The sequence below is a fragment of the Acromyrmex echinatior genome, chromosome 1, assembly GCF_024713525.1.
Source record: "Acromyrmex echinatior isolate Ae372 chromosome 1, ASM2471352v2, whole genome shotgun sequence".
Classification (NCBI taxonomy): domain Eukaryota; kingdom Metazoa; phylum Arthropoda; class Insecta; order Hymenoptera; family Formicidae; genus Acromyrmex; species Acromyrmex echinatior.
Genome location: NC_141852.1, coordinates 15,125,667 through 15,148,140, shown reverse-complemented (window position 1 = coordinate 15,148,140; position 22,474 = coordinate 15,125,667). Strand labels below are relative to the sequence as shown.

General features: G+C 31.2%; 1 protein-coding gene across 9 annotated transcripts in view; it reads right to left on the bottom strand.

Moving 5' to 3' along the window:
• Trpgamma (Transient receptor potential cation channel gamma) overlaps positions 1-22,474 on the bottom strand; it is a 126,428-nt gene that overhangs the window by 32,005 nt on the left and 71,949 nt on the right. For all 9 annotated transcript variants that reach the window (XM_087413864.1, XM_087413889.1, XM_087413895.1 and 6 more), the window contains one exon: positions 5,495-5,772. In XM_087413864.1, coding sequence (XP_087269990.1) covers positions 5,495-5,665 — 171 coding nt within the window. In that variant the 5' untranslated portion in view covers positions 5,666-5,772. The remainder of the gene's footprint in view (positions 1-5,494; positions 5,773-22,474) is intronic.

Genomic DNA, 22,474 nt, shown 5'->3' with positions numbered 1-22,474 from the left:
TTTGTACATATCTTGTTCAGACAGTATTTACTATTTAATTCCGACTACACCTACCGTCTGTATTTGGATTGTATTTCTACTGTCCCCGTGTTCAACTGTCTCCGTATGCGTCGTCTTCACGAACAGTCTGTAACCACTGTGTCTGACTAAACTGTCTGTATCTACTATTCACGCCTCACATTCGTGACGGCCTACACTGCATCGGTGATATATGCACGTTCTCTCTCTCTCTCTCTCTCTCTCTCTCTCTCTCTCTCTCTCTCTCTATATATATATATATATATATATATATATATATATATATATATATATATATAATATTTCTCTACGATTTTCTACATAATGATCTATTATCGACTAATCGTATTGTCTATAACCGTTTATGAAGAGAGTGTGTAAAAAAGAGCACGAATTTCACTGATATAAAACTCAAAATTAAGTAACGAAAAAATCTTATTGATCTGAGCTGGATCTTAGTTCTTAAATAATATTTAATAAATATGTGAAAATTTATACACATGTCCACAAAGTTTTGTAAATTGCACGCCAAAGGTCTAACTTTCGGTCTTGAAACACAATCCTAAGCAAAAATTGGAATAATAATACCACACATTAAATTGACAAGCAATTTCATAATATTTAATAAATTAATTAGCATTTTTAAAAAAGTGTAAATAATTTATTGTAAAAAATATCACCTCATCTAGAATTCAAATCTGGATTTCTCTACTATTTTTTACAATAAATTATTTACGATTTTTTTATGCTTATTATCATGAGTACACTAAAAAAAAAGATTGGTTGCTGCAATAATTTAGATAATAAAATATGGCATAGCATTTTTATATGGCTGCAGCAACCAGTTTTTAGTTGTAGTAGCAAATTTTTTAGTTTAGTCTATCAAAATCATACATCTGACATTGCGAATAGGCTAACACAATTAAAAAATTTGCTGCTACAACGAAAAACTAGTTGTAGCCATATAAAAAAAAAGCTATGCCATATTTTACTATCTAAACTGTTGCAACAACCAATATTTTCTTTCAGTGTATAATTAAACTCCTTGTCAATTTAATATGTGATATTATTATTCCAATTTCAGTTTAAGATTGCGTTTCAAGATCGAAAATTATTTTGACGTGCAGTTTACAGAACTGGATATAATATGCATATAAATTTCACACTAAAAGATGTCTGGATGAAAATCAGCAAACGAAAAGATTTTGATTCCATTTTTAATCAGAATTTCAATTAATCTAACCTATTTTTTTAACCTATATGTTTCTCAGAGCATCGAGATATTGTTTAAGTACAATACTAACATGCAAATTAATAAGACTTCCTCGTTACTTAGTTATGTATTCATATGCGCTCTAATAACATTTATTGTTGTCCAGACAAAATCTTTGATAGAAAAACAGCAACAATTTTTTTCAAAATCGAAACATTTATATTGTTGCAATTAATAGAAGGCTTTATACGTATTATGCATAATAGATCATATAATAAAAATTTCCCGAACAAAAATAGTTCAGCTGCCGTGATTAAGAATTGAGAGACGTTGGGTTTGGAGTCTTTTCTTAACCAATACTAATTCTATCAAACATTGACTGCCGTGTTATTCAAAACTCGACGAGGGTGGTCACGAAATTCGGTCACGTAATATACCAGGATTCAGTAGCTGCGGTTTCGCTGCGCGAGCTCACCCGAGGACATTTACGAGGCACTAAAAGATGAAAGCAGTTCACTCGCGTCCCTCCCTCCCTCTCTCTCTCTCTCTCTCTCTCTCTCTCTCTCTCATCCTCGAGCTTTTCATCCCTAAATAGATTAAACGCATGTTTCATGGCGCGGCGTGTGCAAAGTGCGTGTTATGAACGCAAAGCGTTACGAGAGTGCAATCCTGGGTCGACAAACCTAATCCTGAAAACGTAAAGTCAAGGAATCGGAAGATCGTTTGTCTGTCGTTTTTATCCTTTTCCGGAAATGCAACCTGCCGTTTTATGAGACAATAAAAACAAACGTTTCTGACAACTACTCAGCATGAATTCCCGAGAATGTGCATGTATCTATCTCGTATTTTATATATATATGTCTTCGACACATGGGGAGAAAAAGAGGATGTTAAGAAGAAACCAATTTCTATCTAAAATGTGTAAGTAAAAGGAATAATGTTTTGTGTAAATTTTGACATCCTCGATACGATAAAATTATTAAAAAGTTATTCGTGCACTCTCTAAAACTTTTAGAGTAAATCTCACTCTGAAGAGTGAAATCTCACTCTTAAAGATTAAAAATTGAATCACTCTTTTTCAAGACACAATTTTCACTCTTTAAAATGAAATTCTAAAATTTCCAAAAAAATTTAAAGAATAGCGTTTGAGGAACACTTTGAAAGTTAAGCACGAACATATTTATCCAAATTTTAATATTCTTATTTAATTTTGTGTTCCTTAAACATTACAAAAAACTTTTTAATGACTTTATCGTATCCACGAGTTCAAAATTTTTACAAACATGATATTTCCTTTATTTACACTTAACATGTTAAAAAGGGAATTTTTGTTCTAAATATAAGTAAAAAAAATAATGTTTTTATAGATTTTCACTTCCTGGATACTATAAAGTCGTTAAAAAATTCGTGATGTTTAAAGAATTTCTCGAAAATTAAGCAAGAATATTAAAATTTGGATAAATACATTATGTTCTTCAATTTTCAAAATAATCTCCAAATGCTACAAACTTTTTAATAATCATAAAAAATATTAAAAAAACCCATCACAACAGAGCTACATCAGCTGTTCGAATGCACAGAAAACACTTTATTTTCGTGTGAATAAAACGAATCAAATATAAATGTTTCGATCCTTTAATTTGGGTCTTTATCAATATAAATCTAAATTACACAAGTAACGCAAATTCCAAGATGGTGACAATTTAGATTTCAAAAATCGTGACGTTGTTTCCTCTCTTTGTTCTTATTTTTATTTTTATTTCAATAACTACGTGACTTTATTATTTTGACTCTCATTTCATCTCTGACTGTCGACACCACAAGACCTTTAACCTTTACGTCGAATCGCGAGAAACGCTTACATGTAAATTAATAAAATTAAAATTCAGATTAATGATTTTAATAATTCTTTAATTGTTCGTTTTTCGTTTTTTTTTTTAAATGACTACATAACAAATCTAACAATTTGATGAGTGATGTAATTCTACTTTTTGACACTATTTGACTCCAATTTTACTTTATGTAAGTTTTATACTATTATTGTATAAGTTAATATATTTTTGATAATCATTTAGCTATTCATTACATAGTTAATTTGGCATTTGGATAAAGAAGAACGAGCTAAATTGTTAGGAATCACCATCTTGGAATTTGCGTTACTTATGTAATTTAGATTTATATTTTATATCAATAAGAATCCAAATTGAAGGGTCGAAATGTTTGATTCGTTTTATTACATTCACACGAGAATAAATAAGTTTTCTGTGCATCCGAACAGCTGATGTAGGCTGAATGGACTTTTTTATATTTTTTACTAATAAATTCTTTCAAGCATCATTTTATATTTGTCTTTTTAATAATTTTCAAATCAAAATCTACAAAAAAACATTATTCTTTTTATTTGCTTTTTTAGGCATAAATTCCCTTTAACATTCTTCTTTCCCAAATAGGATATTCTCTGGTCTGTCCGATTGAGCTAACTTATGCCCTTTATAGCTATTTCGAATCTTCCTTCTTTTCAGCGCGTACCGCGAGATAATATAATTAATTATCCACAAGCATACCGCAGAAAGCGATGTCGAGACCGAAGCTATTTGCAGATTCACTTGATCGCTAAATAATGCAGCTGCTAACCGAGCGAACAAGAAATTCGGCCGAGAGGAGTTTGGCCTTATTCGAAGGCTAAATGTCTGCGCCATCGATCAGTCATATACTTTAGTTATGTAGCTGATATTAAACACTCCCTGCCGGTCCTCGATATCCTATGTACAAAAATAATCACGGTCTATCATCTGCCGTCGTCTGCGTTAAACGTGGTTATCGAAACAGCATTAAGGTTTAATTTAACTTGACCTGACCGGAGTACCGGCTGCGACGCTTCGTTTCTTCCTGTCGACAGACGGGTAATGGCAAATCGAGAAGAGGCAAATCACTATCGCGCAGCAAACATCCGGGGAGACTCAATAAAAGAACGGTAGAAGAAGAGCAGCTCTTTCCTCTTCTCTTCCCTCCACAGTTTTTTTTTTTATTTTTTCTCACTTTCCCGTAATTCTCAAGCGGCGCACAAATTGGATCGGCATCGGAACGTCGTTATCGGCTGCCACCCTTTCTGTTTCTGCTTCCGTTTCTTTTGCTCAACTCGTCAAACTCGAGTTGTAGTTTCCCGTTGTGGCGAGAAGGGAATTTATGCGGATGGAAACTACGGCGGTGTGCTCGACTTATTTCCAACCCTCGGAAACCTATGACCCGATAACCTTTTCCTCTCGCTACATCATTATTGTCGGAATCACTTTAAATTGGTAATGGTATAACTGTTATCCCGCTCCAGTATTTATTATACCGAGAAGAGCGAAGCCAATAAAGAATATAATATATAAATAAAGAAATTCAAATAAAGGAGATCTCAGTGTTCTTAACGATGTAAAAAAATCCGTTTGTTCAAGGAGAATATTGATGATCTATACTAAAAGTTAATTTTGCTTGATTAGATGCTGAGTTTAATTGAAAGTAATATGATCCAAGGTTAGAAAATAACTTGTAATAAAGTTATAATTTTTTTTTTCAGTAACTTAACTTCGTTCTTTTTTCCATCTATAACTGTAATTTAATTCTGTTATACTTTTTGGTAACAGATAACTAATTTAATAATTACTTTTATGGTTACTTAATATTATACTTATTCGTCAACACACAGACTGACCAAAATGAAGTACTCATTAAATACTCAATATCAAAACAAATGTCTGTATTAAGAATTAATAAGTTAGGATTCTTTTAGTATATAAACGCATCTCAATATTGATTTTATAATTTTGAATTCCAAGTATAGACATTAATTTATTATTGTAATGTATTATTAAGTAATAAATAGCGCGCATAATCGAATGTTTAGTATAATAAATACAATGATGTTAAAAATGTATAACAACTCTTGTATTTAGAATAGCAACGTAAAAAATTATAAAAAATTAACAAGAAAGTAAGTAAAGAATAATGATTCGTTACTTTTGTGAAGTAATTATAACTACAATGTATTATTTTTTAGAATTAGTTACTTGTAATTATAAGTTACCTTCTGAAAAAAATACTGCAATTGTAACTAGTTACTTTTACAAAATAACTTTTCCAATTCTGTATGATTCTAACTATTTTCTGAAATTTTGCGTTACTTCGTGAACAAACGGAAAAAAAGGTTAATTTATTCTTGTTCGATGCGGTAAGCTCTCGAAATTACACACATTAATTTTGTTAATCGTTCATTACCTTGACTTTCTTGTCAATTTCCGGTCGTTCGAGCAGACAGGTCGTCTGTACGACATGTGTTGGCGGCAGTGGAGGCGCCTCGGGGTCGAAGTTCACGTGCTGCCCGGCGGAGCCTCGTAAGAAACCGCCTGCGACGGCGGTGATTCGACCCCTAGTTGTGTCGGACGCCATTCTCAAGGGAAAATTATTTGTGCCTCCTTGACCGTCCTCTTCACCGATGTCTTCACCAGGGGTTGTGCTGCCCCTGGCGAACTGATTCTCATCTTCGTACGCGCTTTCTGTAATGTTAATTGAGTATTGTGTCATCATTATGATATCAAATTGTAATGCATATCTGTTAGATTATACATATTATTTCAACTTCAAAACTCTGAGTTTTACAAAACGCTCTTATATACAGAAAGAATTGTTTTGCTGAAGTGTCTAAATATTTAGCTAAAAATCATTTTATTGGACTATAAAAATAATTATGTAGGATGCATAAACTGGTTGCTAATCAAAATTGCAGCCATACCTATTATGCTTGAATTTCCTATATATTTTGTTGGTTCAAAGTATTTGTAATTTATATGTCTATAGTTAAATTTTTAGATACTTCAGCAAAAATATTTTTTCCATATGCAGCATTTGTCTAGATAATTGCGGTAAAATCGAAAATTAGAAAGTTGCGATAGCTCAATAATTTAATAAAATTATAGAAACGATTTGTGATATAAAATTTATGCTTCACAAAGATATGGAAAAAAAATGTAATGCATATTATATAATAAGTAAAAAATTAATATTGTTCTTTATAATTAATAAAATTTTAAAGTTAATTATTATTAAGCAGAATATCGAGAGGAATAAACAGAACTGCAGTATATAAGTGACAGTATAAAGAGTTGCACTTGTAGTTGACTTGGAGTTAATTAGAAAAAAATAAACTTTCATTCTAATTCAGCTATAAGTATAAAAATTCATTTATATTAAATCATTTCAAAAAAATTATTTTGCTTTTATCATAAAAATTGTATGTCTTGTCGATCATAAAAGTACCGATTGCGCGAGAATATTCATCGATGAAACAATGCCACGATGACTATGCAAGATTGTTCCTGATGAACTATTCGAAGAAATGATGGATCGGAGACGCACTCTCTTTTATTAACTATGAGCAAACGCACGCACGAGTCGGAGCTACATTCGTAGCTGTAGCCTTTTACAGCGAGTATATATCATCGTGTAATTCTCAGAGGATAGTGCAATCGATACACAATAATGCTGTTGCTAATAACGTCATTTTATATCATCAAACTCAAAGCGGAAAGTTTAGTAGTGAGAGTCAACGATTATTAACATCAGGCAGACCAACTCTCTTCTGTAGATATAATAATGGAGTTTGAAGGTGCGTTAATGCCATAATTGTACTGGGAGGCTGTAAAACGAGGTCTGTGTCTATTGCCTTTCATCACGTATCATCTGTGTGTGATGTTCTGCACAGCGAGCTTTTCTCGCGTCAATTATAAACTATGTAAATTATGCTTGCCAGCTGTGTTTCCTGCGTGCCGTTTGCGCGGTTCGCTAAAGTTTAAACTGCGTAAATCGCTACTGGCGAGAAAATAGAACGTATTCTTTAAAATAATATAAACAAAAAAAGTTCTTTTTTTTATATAAAATTACGAGTAAATTATAAGAGGAAAGGAACAAAAATTAAGATGTAATTGCATAATAACAAAATAAAAATGTAATTACGAAAGAACGATTTTTATGAAATTTAGCTTTAAATACAAACTTAAAGATAATTTTATTTGAATCATTAAAATAATTATGGATTCTCAAATTTATTGCTAGAATATTAAAACTTTTTACAATATTGTCATCACCATTTAAGCGTTCTACATAATTATTTTGATGATGCAACAAAATTATTTTCAGATCTGTATCTAGCTAAATTTTTATACATTTTAGCAAAATGCAAAACGTATTATAATATCTATAATGTATTTATAATATCACAAGAATATAAAAAATTTTTTTAATATCAAAAGCTTTAATGCTGCTTTAATTCTCTTTGATAACTGAAATAAAAAAAAATATATCTTTCCTGTACTATTATATTGTCACAATTTTAAGAGCCAATAATAACGTATGTGATAACGAGAAAATGAAATGTCTTTATAAAGGTTTCACTCATTTCGGCGGGCGTTTTGTAAATCGATTTAATATACAAATTGTACGATACAGCAAATCGGGATCGGACGATTGTGAAACAGTTATCTCTTCGAATCGACGCGTATCGATTAATCCGCAGAGAAATAATCTGGTGCACCGTGCACATCACTTGCACGTATTCGCGAAAAATGATCCGTGCTATTTATTGAGCACTAAAGTTGCATGACAGCTTGCTCGTAAATTCAGGCCAACGACTATCGGATTCAGCAGGTGATACCGAGAAATAAGCACCCTCGCGATTAATGAGCGTGGACCACCGGGCGGGCGAGAAAAAGAGCGATTTTACTACTACTGCTCAATTCGCAAAAGCGGAATAATTGTACGTCATCGTAAATTCGTATCCGTAATACGAGCCATCTCGATTTCTTTGGACGCTATTAATCTCGATTGCGAACGCGCTTTTATAGAGGCTAACAAACTACCATCATTACCCTACTCACGCCATTGCAGCGCTGTTCGCAAAACAAGATTATTAAAGACAAGATAATTTGTATAAAGTCGAGAGACAGTATGCTCTGTAAACAAGATAATGAATTTGTGCAATTTGCTGTTTTGCATTTAAATCAATAGAAATGAGACTGCTCAAATAAGAATCTTTATGCTACGGTGAACAGAATAAAATACAAGAAGATTTATTCATCTATGTTCCATTGTATAAATATTATGTGAATGATAAACAAAGTTAAATAGATAAACAATTACTGGCAAAAAAGTAATAAAAAATGTATTGTATTAATATAGTGCATAATAATAAGACATTTTAAACATGCAATAAACAAAATTTAAGACAAAAATTACGGTTTTATGTTATTTCAGCAACTAAATTTAATAAATAAATTATACCGATACTGCTAATAAACAATATTAAAGTATCTATTATAATTGTGACAAATGGAAATCACATGGAAAAGACTTGCTGAAGCATCTAAAAATTCAGCTAGATACAAATTTGAAAATAATTATGTTGGATCATCAAAATAATTATATTGAACGCTCAAGCTGATTGCTATAGAATGTCTCTGTACACTTTCTGCAACATTATCATTATGCTTGAGCATAATTATTTTGATAATGTAACATAATTATTTTTAAATCTGTATTTAGCTAAAATTTTAGATACTTTAGAAAAATGGTTCTTTCCATGTATTAATATTCCAATAGTTACTTTATCTTTTTTTTTCCTATATAGATAAAAGATCAAGAAAGCAAATAAGCGTGAGATTAACGCAATAGAGGCATTGATTGCTCTTAAATCTGCTCTTACGTCCAAAGATCAAACGATTCGTATTCTGTACAGTCAATTTGATCCATAATTCCATAGCTAGTTCTAAGTAATCGCTTAAGGAACTCAATTCTACAAAGGAGTAGCGTCTAATTATAGTGAGTGCAAAAAATATTCGTACAGAGAAAATATTTTTTAAAAAGACTTTATTTTTAAAAAGTAAATATTATCCAGCGAGAAATGAGTCATTGAATTGATGTCAAATCGATATAAATACGATGATTTCAATATCAATTTGACGTTGATTCGATGATTATTTAATTGACGATCATTTCTTATGTGTGTGTTGGATAATTAACAATTCATTCATAAAGAATAAAATAGACTATATGTTTCATAAAATTATATATACCAAAAAGATGTGTGTTAATTATACAAAATATTATACAAAATATATCATCTAAAAAATAAGTGAAAATTAAAAATTGTATTGTTTGAATGCTTAGAAAGTATTCATACAAACGAGAAATTTAGCTTCTTAAAATCACACATGCATGCGAAGCTCATTTATTTCTGTTAGAACAGAATGCATTCATTATATAAAATTACTAATTAATGTTTATTTTCTACAAATAAGACTTCTTTTATAACAAATTTCTTTGTACAAATATTTTTTTGCTCTCACTGTATCTCCCAAAAGTAATGCCTCTTGGCAAAGAGCAAATTATCAATGTTCTTTGCGCGCATTAGTAATAAACAAGTTAAAAACTTAAGCTTCTTATCCTTCATAGAGTCATATCGATACGCGTCAAAGAGCTTACGTCGCCGGAATGGGCGATTACGTATTAAAAATGCATGAGACGTAGTACATTAATTAATATTTATGAAAGTTATTATCTCCCTGATGCAAAATTTTGATCGAATTAAATGTTCATTGCGAAGTCTGTTGAGATTGCACAAAATTGCAAGAATAGTTTTTCAAATTAAATGTTTTATGGATGCTTTCTATATTTCTTTATTATAAATAATTTATGGTTTGCATTAACTCATACAGAATACACGTAAATACATAACCATGATTGTAAATTTCTAATAGATTACCGTTTAAACTACTGTTTTTGTTACGATCATTGCTTTTAAATTGTCGAGGATTCGAGGAAGTCTCGTCGCTCATGTGACGTCTTTATCGCCTCCGTAGAAGAAACGCGAATGTATCCCATTTCAAGTAAATAGAAGGGATGAAAGACGAAGCTAACAGTTAACTAATATTCCGAAAATGTATTGGAGATGTTTCTCTTGACTTTGTAATGCGATAAAAGCATGTAAAAATTGAATTGCAATGCGTAAGATTACAAGAAACGTCTTTGCTCGCAATAAAATGTTTAAGAATTTCTATATGTAATTGTTATATGAAACAATATTAATATGTCGTATTGTAAATACAAATATTATGAGGTGGACAGTTGACATTAAACATTAATGGAAAATTTATGCATTAATATATATTAATATTGTTTCATAATTGCTGCATATTGAAATTCTTAAATATTTATCGAACAGCGTGCAAACTTTTATACAACGGAAAATTAAATTTCACATTTAATTCTTTACACGTACCATACGTCGGATTACTAGCTTAAGAGATATATTAAAGAAGAGAGCTATTTGGTCTCTCGATAAATTACATGCGCCATGGGGAATAGAACCACAAGCTTCAACTTTGCGGTTCATCGACAAGTTGATAATAGAATTATTCAGCCAAGTTTCAAAATCTGTCACTTAAATTCAAATGGGGAATGCCTCAAACTATACACAATATACGCGTTCGCAATAGATTATATGTAATATGCCGAACTGTTCAAAGTTCGATCGAAAGCTTTGTTTTAATATGTCATATCGACAAGAATTTCAGATAGAATTTCATACTCTAAATTATTTGATTAATTTTTATTAATTTTTATTGAGAAATTCGCTTCTTCTTTAGTCGCGTTTATATTTCACCTTATACATATAATTCATTGCGTTAATATAAAAGTGATAAATCTCAAAATTAGCAACTTTTCAGTAGAACATTTTTCAAATTCTTTCTAAATTGGAACAATGTTTTAATTGGGATAATGAATATGCAATTTCTATACTATACTTTCTTTCCATGTTATACTTTCAATTATAACGCTTATTCTGTAATGTATAGGTGCAAGTGATTGTAATTATAAGAATTTCTTTTCCACATAAGCTATGTCGACAAATGTATCATTTTTTCATAAAAATATATTAATCCTTAGGATCAATTTTTTTCTTTTCATTATCTCAAAAATGCTAATTTTTCACATTTCTGTCGCAATATGTTCATCACAATGCAACGTAATATGTTCAGAAAACTAGAATTTGAATTGTTAAATGAGCTATTTGAATTTTTAAACGAAAATTGTTTTACACTCGATATGCGAATCAGAGATTGAAATATGTGAATCTAAAATTAGAATTTTAACTCCGTCGACTTTGAAAAGTGAATTGACACGGATAGGTATGTCGAAATTGCTGGAAAATTTCTTGATCAATGGATTATTCGATATCGGTGAACATCGGTGCTCAAAACCGCATTCCGGTTTGCCGACGTAAGTTGATAATGTAATGATATTACCCTAGATCGAGTTTCGAAATCTGCCACTTAATTGACGATTGGGAACAGATACGAAACTGCGGAATAGTAGCCTATACTGGTGATCGACCTTCTCGTATGCCATTACACCTGTTGCACGCCATCTCATACTTGTGTGATAAATAATTTTACAATATCGATTATTCACGTACGTCCGCATGAGCAATCTATTCTTCCAGGATATCTCGGATAATATACAACTTCGTATAATCTCCAGCAATATTAAAAGCAATATTGAATACGTCACGGAAAGAATGATTTCGCTGAATTATCTAAAAACTTAACTGAATATAGATTTGAAAATAATTTTATTGAACGATCAAAATAATTATGTAGGACGCTCAAGCAAACTATTAGACAACATCAAAAGAGCAATGGCAATTCAATCTCTTAAATTAAATAATTTTGTTATGTAACTTCCATGAGTATCAAAATGTAAATCAATACATTTCTGTGGTTAGTTTCGAAGTCCATATTAACGTGTCTTAGTAAATAATAAATTAAATGTCACTCAAATTTAATAAATTCTTTTTAATTAAATTAACTTTATTGTTTTAATTAAATTGACGACATATTGAATAATATTTTCAAACATTTTAATATTCTCAAATAATATTCAAATATTTTAAAACATTTTAATAATATTCTCAAATATTATAATATTCAAATACAAATTTAATATAAATATTAAAAGAAAAAAACGTACTAAATTTTAATAAATATTCGTTTGAATAAAATTAGCTATATTAAATATATTTATTAAATGTAAAGATATATTTATTTAGTACAAGAATCAATATTATTTTCAAATATCATTTCTTTGATTTAGTAAATATTTATTTATCGTAAGTAAACGTTAAGTTAATTTTAACAAATATTCATTAAAATTTACTATACCTTTTTTCTCAGTACAGTACAGAAACTTTTGAGACGATACTAATAATTTCATTAAAATATATCTTACAATTTTTGAAAAATTTATTAAGAAAAATTAACATTTTTATAATTGCACTAACACATAGCACATTAAAAAGGAATAATGTAGTTTTAAACATAAGCAACAAATTACATTACATATACGTGTGTATTCGCGAATTTTTCGTGAATTTTATTCTAAGGAAAAATGTGAAAATATATCATATTTGCATAGATCATTAACGAGGTAATCGAGGGTGATCTATAGCCGCACTCAGGGGAATTGTCGACACGAGTGATAAGAAAACATTGTTAATTACAACAGAAACGGCTAGCTAGTTGTTTTTGCATCGTCGACATGCTGATTTGGACATCGCGTTATCGAAAAAGCTACAGTGATGTACATTACGAAATTTCTTCACTGCATTTATCGTTATTTACTGTCTCCATTTTATTTTTGTTATTTCTGCTATTTCTTTTTATTTTCTTGAAATGCTTTTTTACGTTTCTTCTTTTTCCTAATTTCTCTTTACTTTCCTTCACGCATTTCATACATTTTTCGTAAATCGCACGTGACGGATTATGCATACCTTTCATTTATAATCTGTCGCGGTTTTTATTTTGCAAACAAGCTTCTCTGTGTATGCCTTAAGGAATTAAACCTCAAAGAGTATGATAAATTTCACCTATTCGTTCTCGTTCTCATATTCTGATATTTTCTCTTCCTTTCTTCCATTCCTGTCGCCTATTTATTTCGCTATATTTTCTCGCTGCAAAAAAAATTGCAGAAATCGTCGTCCTTATGCACGAAGTCCGGTTTTAGATTGAAGTTTTGGAAAGACCGTTAATGAGACTTCAAAGAGAATTGGAAAAGAAAAAAATGGAGCAATGCAAAACGTTTTTGAAGGTGAACTTTTATTTACGACGATTGATTTTACGGTCGGGTTTTAGCAATTCCGCTGTACTGGGATGCATAAGTTGGATAGTGAAACTTTAATCAAAGAAAACAGGAAGAAAGTGTATATAAAAATATCATTATTACTTTAACAAATAACATCACCAAAGTCAGTGACTTTACTCTTATCAAATATAAACCAAACAAAAAATCCTTCAGTCTCATGCTCTATATTTGCGATGCTTGGGCGAATTTATCGCGATACAATCGTTTTTATGCCAAAATTTTTCGCTGCCTAGTCGAACGGTATGCAAAAATTGTAACGATTTAAAAGGTACATGTGTAAAAAGCTTGAGTTTTGGTTACTACTAACTGTTGAATATGTATCAACAAATGATAATAAATTCACGCCAGTGATAGATAGAAGAGAAATTACAAATTCGTGAATATTTCAAAAATATTTTAAAAATAAAAGCGTACATAACAATATTAAATTAAATTATGTACAGATAAATTACGTGATTTTTATAGAGTACATTTGCGATAATGAGAGAAAAAGAGAGGGGGGAGAGAGAGAGAGTTGAAATATATTATTTACACTATAAATATTAAATTCTGAAATTCAACCCTATATTGCAAGAAACGTAACATTATTCTAGTAATGTCCCAGGTTTCTGAAATGATTGGTACCCAAATCGAATTACTCGTTTCACGTTTGTGTGTTCTGGTTTCTATTCCCTTGAGCACGTTACAGTGTAATTACAACATAGAAGTTATGGCAAAGCAGGTCACACATATTGCAGAAATGTCGCATTTTCTTGCGATTTTTAAAGAAGTAACATTTTTCGAAAAAGGAATGTGCTTCAAAGTGAGTACAATTCAAATGATATGTTTTGATTTCATATCTGTACTGAATATCTATAGTAAAAAATATTACAGTATACTATAATAATACTACAGTAAAACATTAAAAATAAGTAATAAAAATAAGAGTAAATTTATATAATTGATGCAATATTATAAATAAAATGTATGTAAATAAAATACAAAATAAGAAGAAAGGTTACAATCAAAACTAAAAAACGAGGTATCAGCACACACTGCACATATAAAAAGTGACTAAATATAAAAAAATGCAAATACATTTTTAAATAAATAAAAAATTATGAAATATACAATCAAAAGATTAAGATTAACTATGAATTATAGGATCAATATATTGAGATAGTAAGCCTAAATAAAATAAAGGAAAAAAAAGAAGGAGAATGTCTCAAATTCGCGAACTCAAATTTATTAAATACCATATCAAGAAATATTTTCAATATATTTTTTCACAGAACTATTATATTTCCGTTTCAATAGTACTCTCCCAATTACTTCCTTTATATAAAAAATAAATACGTGTCATAGAGCGTTTTATCTCTAACAACCCTCGTTATATCGTATCACAATACACGCGTGTTCAGGCGCCGATAATGACGATAGCTACAAATTGTGTTGAAAAACGTCAAGAAGGGTAGATATTTTCTTTCTTCTCCATAAACATTCAAGAACGGATGAAATATCACCGTGAGATCTGACGGAGATCTGCTAAAGGAACAAGAAAAAAAGGGATAAAAGGTGTAGGAAATCGAATGGGAGTCAGGCGAAAATAAACAGACGCCAGCTTAAATATACGGGGCTTTTACGAGGCGACGTTCTTCATTCCGTCCGGGTACTATGAGTCTAGGAAAAAGAATGACAGGGTGTAACGTGACACCATGAAAGACTCGATCTCTCGAAAACGTTTAGAAGAACGCGCGGAAGAATTCTTCTGCACTGCTCTACAAACTTACGTGCGGGATACTTTGTCAAGGCCACTGCGGTGTGTTATGCGGATGTGCAGGGTGTTTAAGAACAGAGCCATGATGCATCTATGTACCGCGAATTCTCGAATTTTTAACCCGAGAACGATCACGAGCCGATTATTCAACCGTATCCTCTCGTATATTTCGTATCATTTCCTTTCTTTCTCTTGGTCTACTGTATCAACAAATGTGACGTTACTTTGCACTCGAAAGTTAGTAGAGAAATCCGAAATAGATATAATTTGAGTCTGTCGTGTTTTGTAACTTTTATAAGATAAGAAACGTGCCCTAATTCAAATTTAAAGTTGTGTGAGACAATTTCGCGAGCTCCGAATACGTAAATTCAGAATAGATAATAGATAAGAGGCAAATCCTGGTGTTCCTCCTTCTCCGCCTTTTACAATAAATAATGTCTTTTACGATAAAAACGAGACAGTAATTATTCTTTATTATTGAATAATATATAGTCAAAGATAACATAACATGCTTATTTTTGTTTAATCTTTAAAGGAATCTATTTTTTTAATTTTACTTTTCCTTAAATAAGATTCTATCTGTAATTTTTATAATTTGTGTCTTTATATAATTCTTTTTAATATTTTTAAAATTATTTTATTATATCCTTGCCTCAAAATATAATATGTTTGTTTCAGCGCTATAGTGCTTTTTCTCATTCTGTAAAGGTTAAATTTGCTCACGATTAAAGCAATCAGTTCAAATGTGTAACTGTTGTATGTGCTATTATATAACACTGATAAAGTACAAAGTACAAAGGATAACAAACTAAATGCAAGAGACAGAATAATATAAACAAAAGATAAAACATCAACAAAACTGCTGCTATGAGATCTGCCAGTCAGCAAGAAAGTTATAATAGAAACAAAAAGTAATACATACATGTTTATGTTAAAAAATAATTATTGCAATGAAGCTAATTTTTACAAGTATTTGCCACATATTTATCAAACTTTACTTACTACATTATTGTACGAATGTTTATCGAATATCCCTTGACTCGCTTCATCTCAATCGCGCTTCATTTTAACATCGCTGTAAAACGCACGTTTTGAGTGGATATCTACAAAGATATTCGTCAATATCGCATGTCCTATCGCGTGTCCCGATCAGTTGATAGGTGTTCATTCAAAATTGAAATCCTGCCAGACTGTGAGCACGTTTCGTCGTTTTGCAGAACGTCCCCGATTCCGCAGAGTTCATTCTCGTCCCTGTAAGCTCTATGCTATATCTTTCCTCTTGAAAATTGATACTCATTAATCTGGACGATCGTTTTTTATCATGTACAAAGACGCGCGCTCTGGGAAATTATTATCACGGCACAACATGTAATATGGCGTGTTTAAATTTAAAAAGACTAAGTGAAATAAGGATATGTTTTATCGTAGTATCAAGATAAATAGTGATAAAAATGGAATGCGCGTTATTAGTTTCATGCTACTTTAACAAAAATTAATCAACATTTCATACTATCTTTCACTGGAATATGATATTAAGGTGTCTCGCATTACGTGGAAAATAGAAGTTAAATGCGGAGCTATCATATTAAATTAAATAGACGCAAAGAGAAACCATCGATATACACCTATTTAATCCTATGTAATGATAAATTGTGGCTTATAAAAATTAATTATACTCTTTGCATAACAACGTTGAATTTATCGGAGACATTGCCGTAACGGGAATTCCAATGAAGAAGGGGTGAGAGTTGGCCTCTTTCCCGGGTGGCTTATTTGTAAATCAAACGAAAAATCGATATTTATTCAATAAATCAAATTGTGTCAAGCGACTGACGATTGATTTTGCAATACACATGAGAAAGGGAAACAGAGAAAAAGATAAAAGCGAAAGAGAGGAAGAGAGAAACGCAATCCCTGATTTTGCATAAAACACAAACTATTTTCCAGAACCAGATTGCTAAAATATTTTGACATTTCAAATAACGAAAAATAAATTTCTACCAATACGTAAAATAAATACCTCCTAAAATCGTTTTTGTGGTTTTTGACACGTCCGTTTTAAAACGCGAAGATTCCAATGAAATACACAAAATTTCTGAATTGAATATTATTGTATCGTAATATTAAACTAAAATTTACGGTAATATTACATTGGTATGGTATATCCCTGTGTGTTGTAAAACCCTTTTCGCACATGTATGCAGTTACAGATTCTACGCCGAAATTAAACCACGCCTGTTACAAAGTGCGACCGTAATATAGTATGCATCAGCACAAAGCGCATATTTTAAGTGAATCGACGTGGTAATCGGGAAGTATAAAGGTATAAAGACTGCGGATATTCACACGCACGGTCTTTGATCTTTCACGCGCCTCGGCGCGAAATTTCGCCATGCCGTGACTCGCTTCATAATACATATAACGAGTGAGTGGACAAGAAAGATTGCCAGCCCATGAAATGAATGTAACTGCATTATGTACAATAGACGAATGCAATTTACTGTGTAACTCGATGGATAACGACCCCTCCATTTGTATATGAGAGCAATCCCTTATTTTCTTTATACTCTCACGGAAAGAACGATTACACGAAAAGAACGATTTTGCTGAAATATCTAAAAATTGAAATAGATACAGATTTGAAAATAATTTTGTTAGACTATCAAAATAATTCCGAGAAAACTCGAGCGTGATGAGCAATGCTACAAAAAGTTTTGACATTCTAGCAACTTCAATGTCCTACATTGCTAAATTCGTAATGTCTGCAAGTTTATAACATGATTTAAGTTGTTTTTGACCATTTCTGTAGGTCGCCATCGTTCCTACTCAATACATATGTCATTAATTTAATCAAAACAATGAAGCTAAATAATTTAACTCAAGAAAATCTATTACGTATAATTGACTTAAATTTATAATAGTTTATTATTTACTAAATACACATATATAAATATAAACGTTGTTTACTCTAAAATTAACTACAGAAATAGAAATAGAAATTGATTTATATTTTGATATATTTTTATTTACATGAAACTTGAAAATAACAAAATGTTATTTAACTCAAGGAAATAATTAACTCAAGGTTTCTTTGATATCTAATAGCACACACACACACACACACACACGCGCGCGCGCGCGCGCGCGCGCGCACGCACGCACGCACACGCATACATAATTAACATAATTAGTTTGATAGGACGCTCAAGCTGATTGCTGGAATGTTTTTTGCAGCATTATTTGTCATGCTTGACATTGCTGTACGTAATTATTTAGATCCAACAAAATTATTTTCAGATTTGTATCTAATTAGATTTTTACACAGAAAAAACAATTTTGTTAAAGTATCTAAAAATTGATCTAAATAATTACGCTAATTTGAGCGTCCTATCTAATTATTTTAATGATATAACAAAATTGTTATCATAGATCTAGCTAAATTTTTAGATACTTCAGCAAAACCTTTTCATGTATTTCAATAAAATCGTTCTTTCCGAGTGTATGTGAGCAAAAAGAGACTATATTTTTTCGTAAAATCGTATAGTGAAAATCGTATTACGTGATCATTAAAAAAATATCGAAATTCGATTTCTATTGCTATACCAAACAAATGGTTCGCAATCGAACCGCGGTTAAGCTCGAAACATGATGATCAATTTCATATTAGTTAGTCTCTACACTACATCGTGAAAATCAGCTCTCGAAAAGTCAGAGAGGCTATCTCTATTCCGTCCTTTGTACGCGATAAAACCCGTATAATTAATGATTCACCTACTAGCCTCGAAAGGAACGTGTGTCGCGTGGAAACAGACGAATTTAATTTCAACGATCGAAGCTATTCGTCCTGCTGTTCCTCTCCCAATTTTTTTTCCTACTATGACCCGATTGCTTTCGGCGTCGCTCGAAAAATAGGTCGTTCAGCAAAGAGAACACTGGAATGGGCGAAGCTGTTCTAGTAAAACTCGCGCTTGAGGATAGGAAGGGGGAACGCCACAGGATTTCGTCGAGTTACGAATTTTAAATCTGATATCGTCCTGTTAGGCACGTATGATATATCGTGTCGCGTGTCCGGGACACAGAGATGATAAAACCTGACAGATTTTACTGACACCGCTTCTATCCAGTACACTTGGATGGATCGGACACCTTGATCGTGTGCCGAATAATTTCTGCGCGCGAAATAATCTTCATATCATTCTGTCGTCATTTTACTCCGGCGCGACGGCATGAAAAATGTATCAGTGACAAAGCGATTACGTTTAGTCACTATATTAGTACTTCGAAAAAATTGCAGGATAAATTGTCGATAATGCCAAAGTCGCAAATTTATATTAGGTACACTCTCTCAAAAATAAAATGTTAGGAATTTTTTGTAAAATGCTATAAGTGAAAATATTAAATTAACAAAGAGATCATTAATATACACTGAGAAAAGTATTTGTGATTATACTATAATTATAACTAACCGGGTTCACAAGTCGATTTGAAATCGATTGATTTTTAGGACCATTTGATTTGATATCTATTAGATTTTCCATCGATGCAGTGTTGATAAAACATTGATCTACTCGATGCAGCGTTGATAAAATGTCGATCTTCTTCAAAGATCAATAGAAAATGTAGTCGATATCAAATCAAACAGTCCGAAAAATTGATCAATATTGATTTGATTTCGACTTATGAACCAGGGTATATACTTTTTAATATATAAAATGATAAATATAATTATTTTAGTAATATAATTATTATTAGTAATATAACAATTATGATAATTATACAATATAAGGAAGATCGTTCGAATCGCCTTAACATATGTCGTTAAGGTCACGATCCTGAGTAACTTTTTTGAAGGTTTTAACCGGCATTCATTATTTGTTAAAAAGTTATTAACAAAAAAGTTTAAAAAATTACATCTTTTTCTGCTACATACAATATTAAAAGCTATTCTACACTCTGCCCTGCTTACATAATAGCTTTCCACGTGAAGTAAGTTTCACCCCATCCCCTCTCTGCCTAGGGGCGAACGACTTTTTGCAAAGCGAAGTCCATCCCACTTCTTCCCCCTATCTAACGGCGTACAATTTTCTTGCATTCGGAAATGCTAGTGTATCATCTTATTCTTGTTCAACATTGAGTCAATAACAAGAATGAAACGATACATAGAGGCATTCAAGTAACGTTCCTGAACGCAGCCTAGGGGAGTAGACCTCGCTTTAAGTGGAAAATCATGCACCCCTAAGCAGGGAGGAGGTGAGATAGATATTGCTTCCTATGTGGAATAGAATAATTATGAACCTCGTTTCACCTCGTAAGGGATGAGATGGAGTGGATTTCGTTATGCGTGATTTATATTTTTCAAATGTTCAATCAAGAATACTTTTGTTTACAATACATAACTGTAGCAGAAATAAGACGTTATTTTTTTTAACTTTGTTAATAACTTTTTAACGAATAACCAGCGGCGATTAAAACCTGAAGTCGCTCAAAGTCATGACCTTGACATATCCGGGCGGCTTTCCTTATATTACATAATTGTCACAATTACTATTAATTATTATTATTATTAATAAAAATTATTATTATAATAATCATAATAATATATTATAATAATATAATAGTCATAAAAATAGAGCTTTTTAACCGTAATTATTTTACTATTATTATACAATTATAGGCTTCCCCCTATTATTCACGACTACGAATACTGAACATCTATAGTATACATAACGTAAATTATAAATATTCATTGACACTGAATAATAGGACACAGCTATAGTCACAAGCACTTTTCTCTCAGTGTAATGTAATAATAATAAAAGATTATACGATTACAAAGTGAGTAAGTCAATTTTCAGAAAACGTTAGATATAAATATTTTTAATTTTATTACATAGACATTGAACAATATTTATTTCTTGTTTTATTTAAAAAATTATTAAAAGGTAATAAACTATGTGTGTGCTCAGTAAACTGCTCATATTTTGCTCATCACAACTTGAAATATTCCAAACACTGATTTATATCACTGTGCTTATAATCTTCATATATCTTCTCATCATATATTTTCTCATCTTTTGCTCCTTCAGATATCACTTAAATGATGTATGATTTATGTTTGTTTCCGAGATGTCGCATCAAATAAAGAACGAGTGTAGTGAAGGGAAAATGATAACGAGTTATGAACGAGTTGCAATGAACATTCGTGCGCGGTGGATGATAATTTATCGTGTCATAAATGTCTGAATTGCTTTAAAGGAATAATGCCATTCCGGAATTTCACGTTAAGCGGAGTATCTCGCTCGAGGATGTTCGCAGCGCCTTCTTTTCATATGACCAGATTCCTTCTGATCATATAAATGAAAGAATAAAAGAAACGTTATGAGAAATTCCATGGTTGATAATATGACTCGCACATTCTCGTCCGGAAAACTTAATTTCGTTCCACCCGGTCAAACGTTGGCCACGTTCTTCCGGATATTTTCCCTTTGCGTTTTCAACGAGTCATTTAATGCCCAGCTATTGCAAAGCGTCGACGCGAAAATGACGTTGTCGTCCTGACTGCACATAACGAGGAAATGTAGCTATTTCATTTACAATGAAGGGAATTACAATGAAGAAAATTATAGTGTAGAAGAATGAGTACGAATAATATGGGAATAATGTCTACTTGCCCGCGTTATACGGCTTATCCAACTGAATAGAACTGTCTAGAATTACTAATTTTACATTTGAATCGGTCATTTCAGAAATTTCATAAGTCAATTTTTCTTCAAATTAAGAGATTCAGAATCAGAAGAGACGGATACACAATTTCCTTCAAAAACTACATTAATCAAGCTTTCCTTTCCTAAATATCACTGTTCACATGAGAAACAGTAAATAAACTGTCATTCACATGAGAAACAGTAACTTAGTGATTTGTTTTCCTTATATACACTATACTCTATAAAAACACACTTAATAATGAATTACTTTTAACATATTGTACATGTTACGAGTTTGCTATTTTTATGAACTGTAAATATTAACCGCAAAAAAACTAACATAACATTAATGTTATATTTTCACACTAACAATATAAATATAATATAATATATATGTTACATGAAAGTTACATAAAGTGTAAAATTGTATACATATATTTTTTAACAATAAAATTAAATATCTTTTTTATAGCCACATTTAATTATTTTATAACATCTTTAGAAGCCTGTCATAATATTTACAGAATTTTCTAATTTAAAAACTCT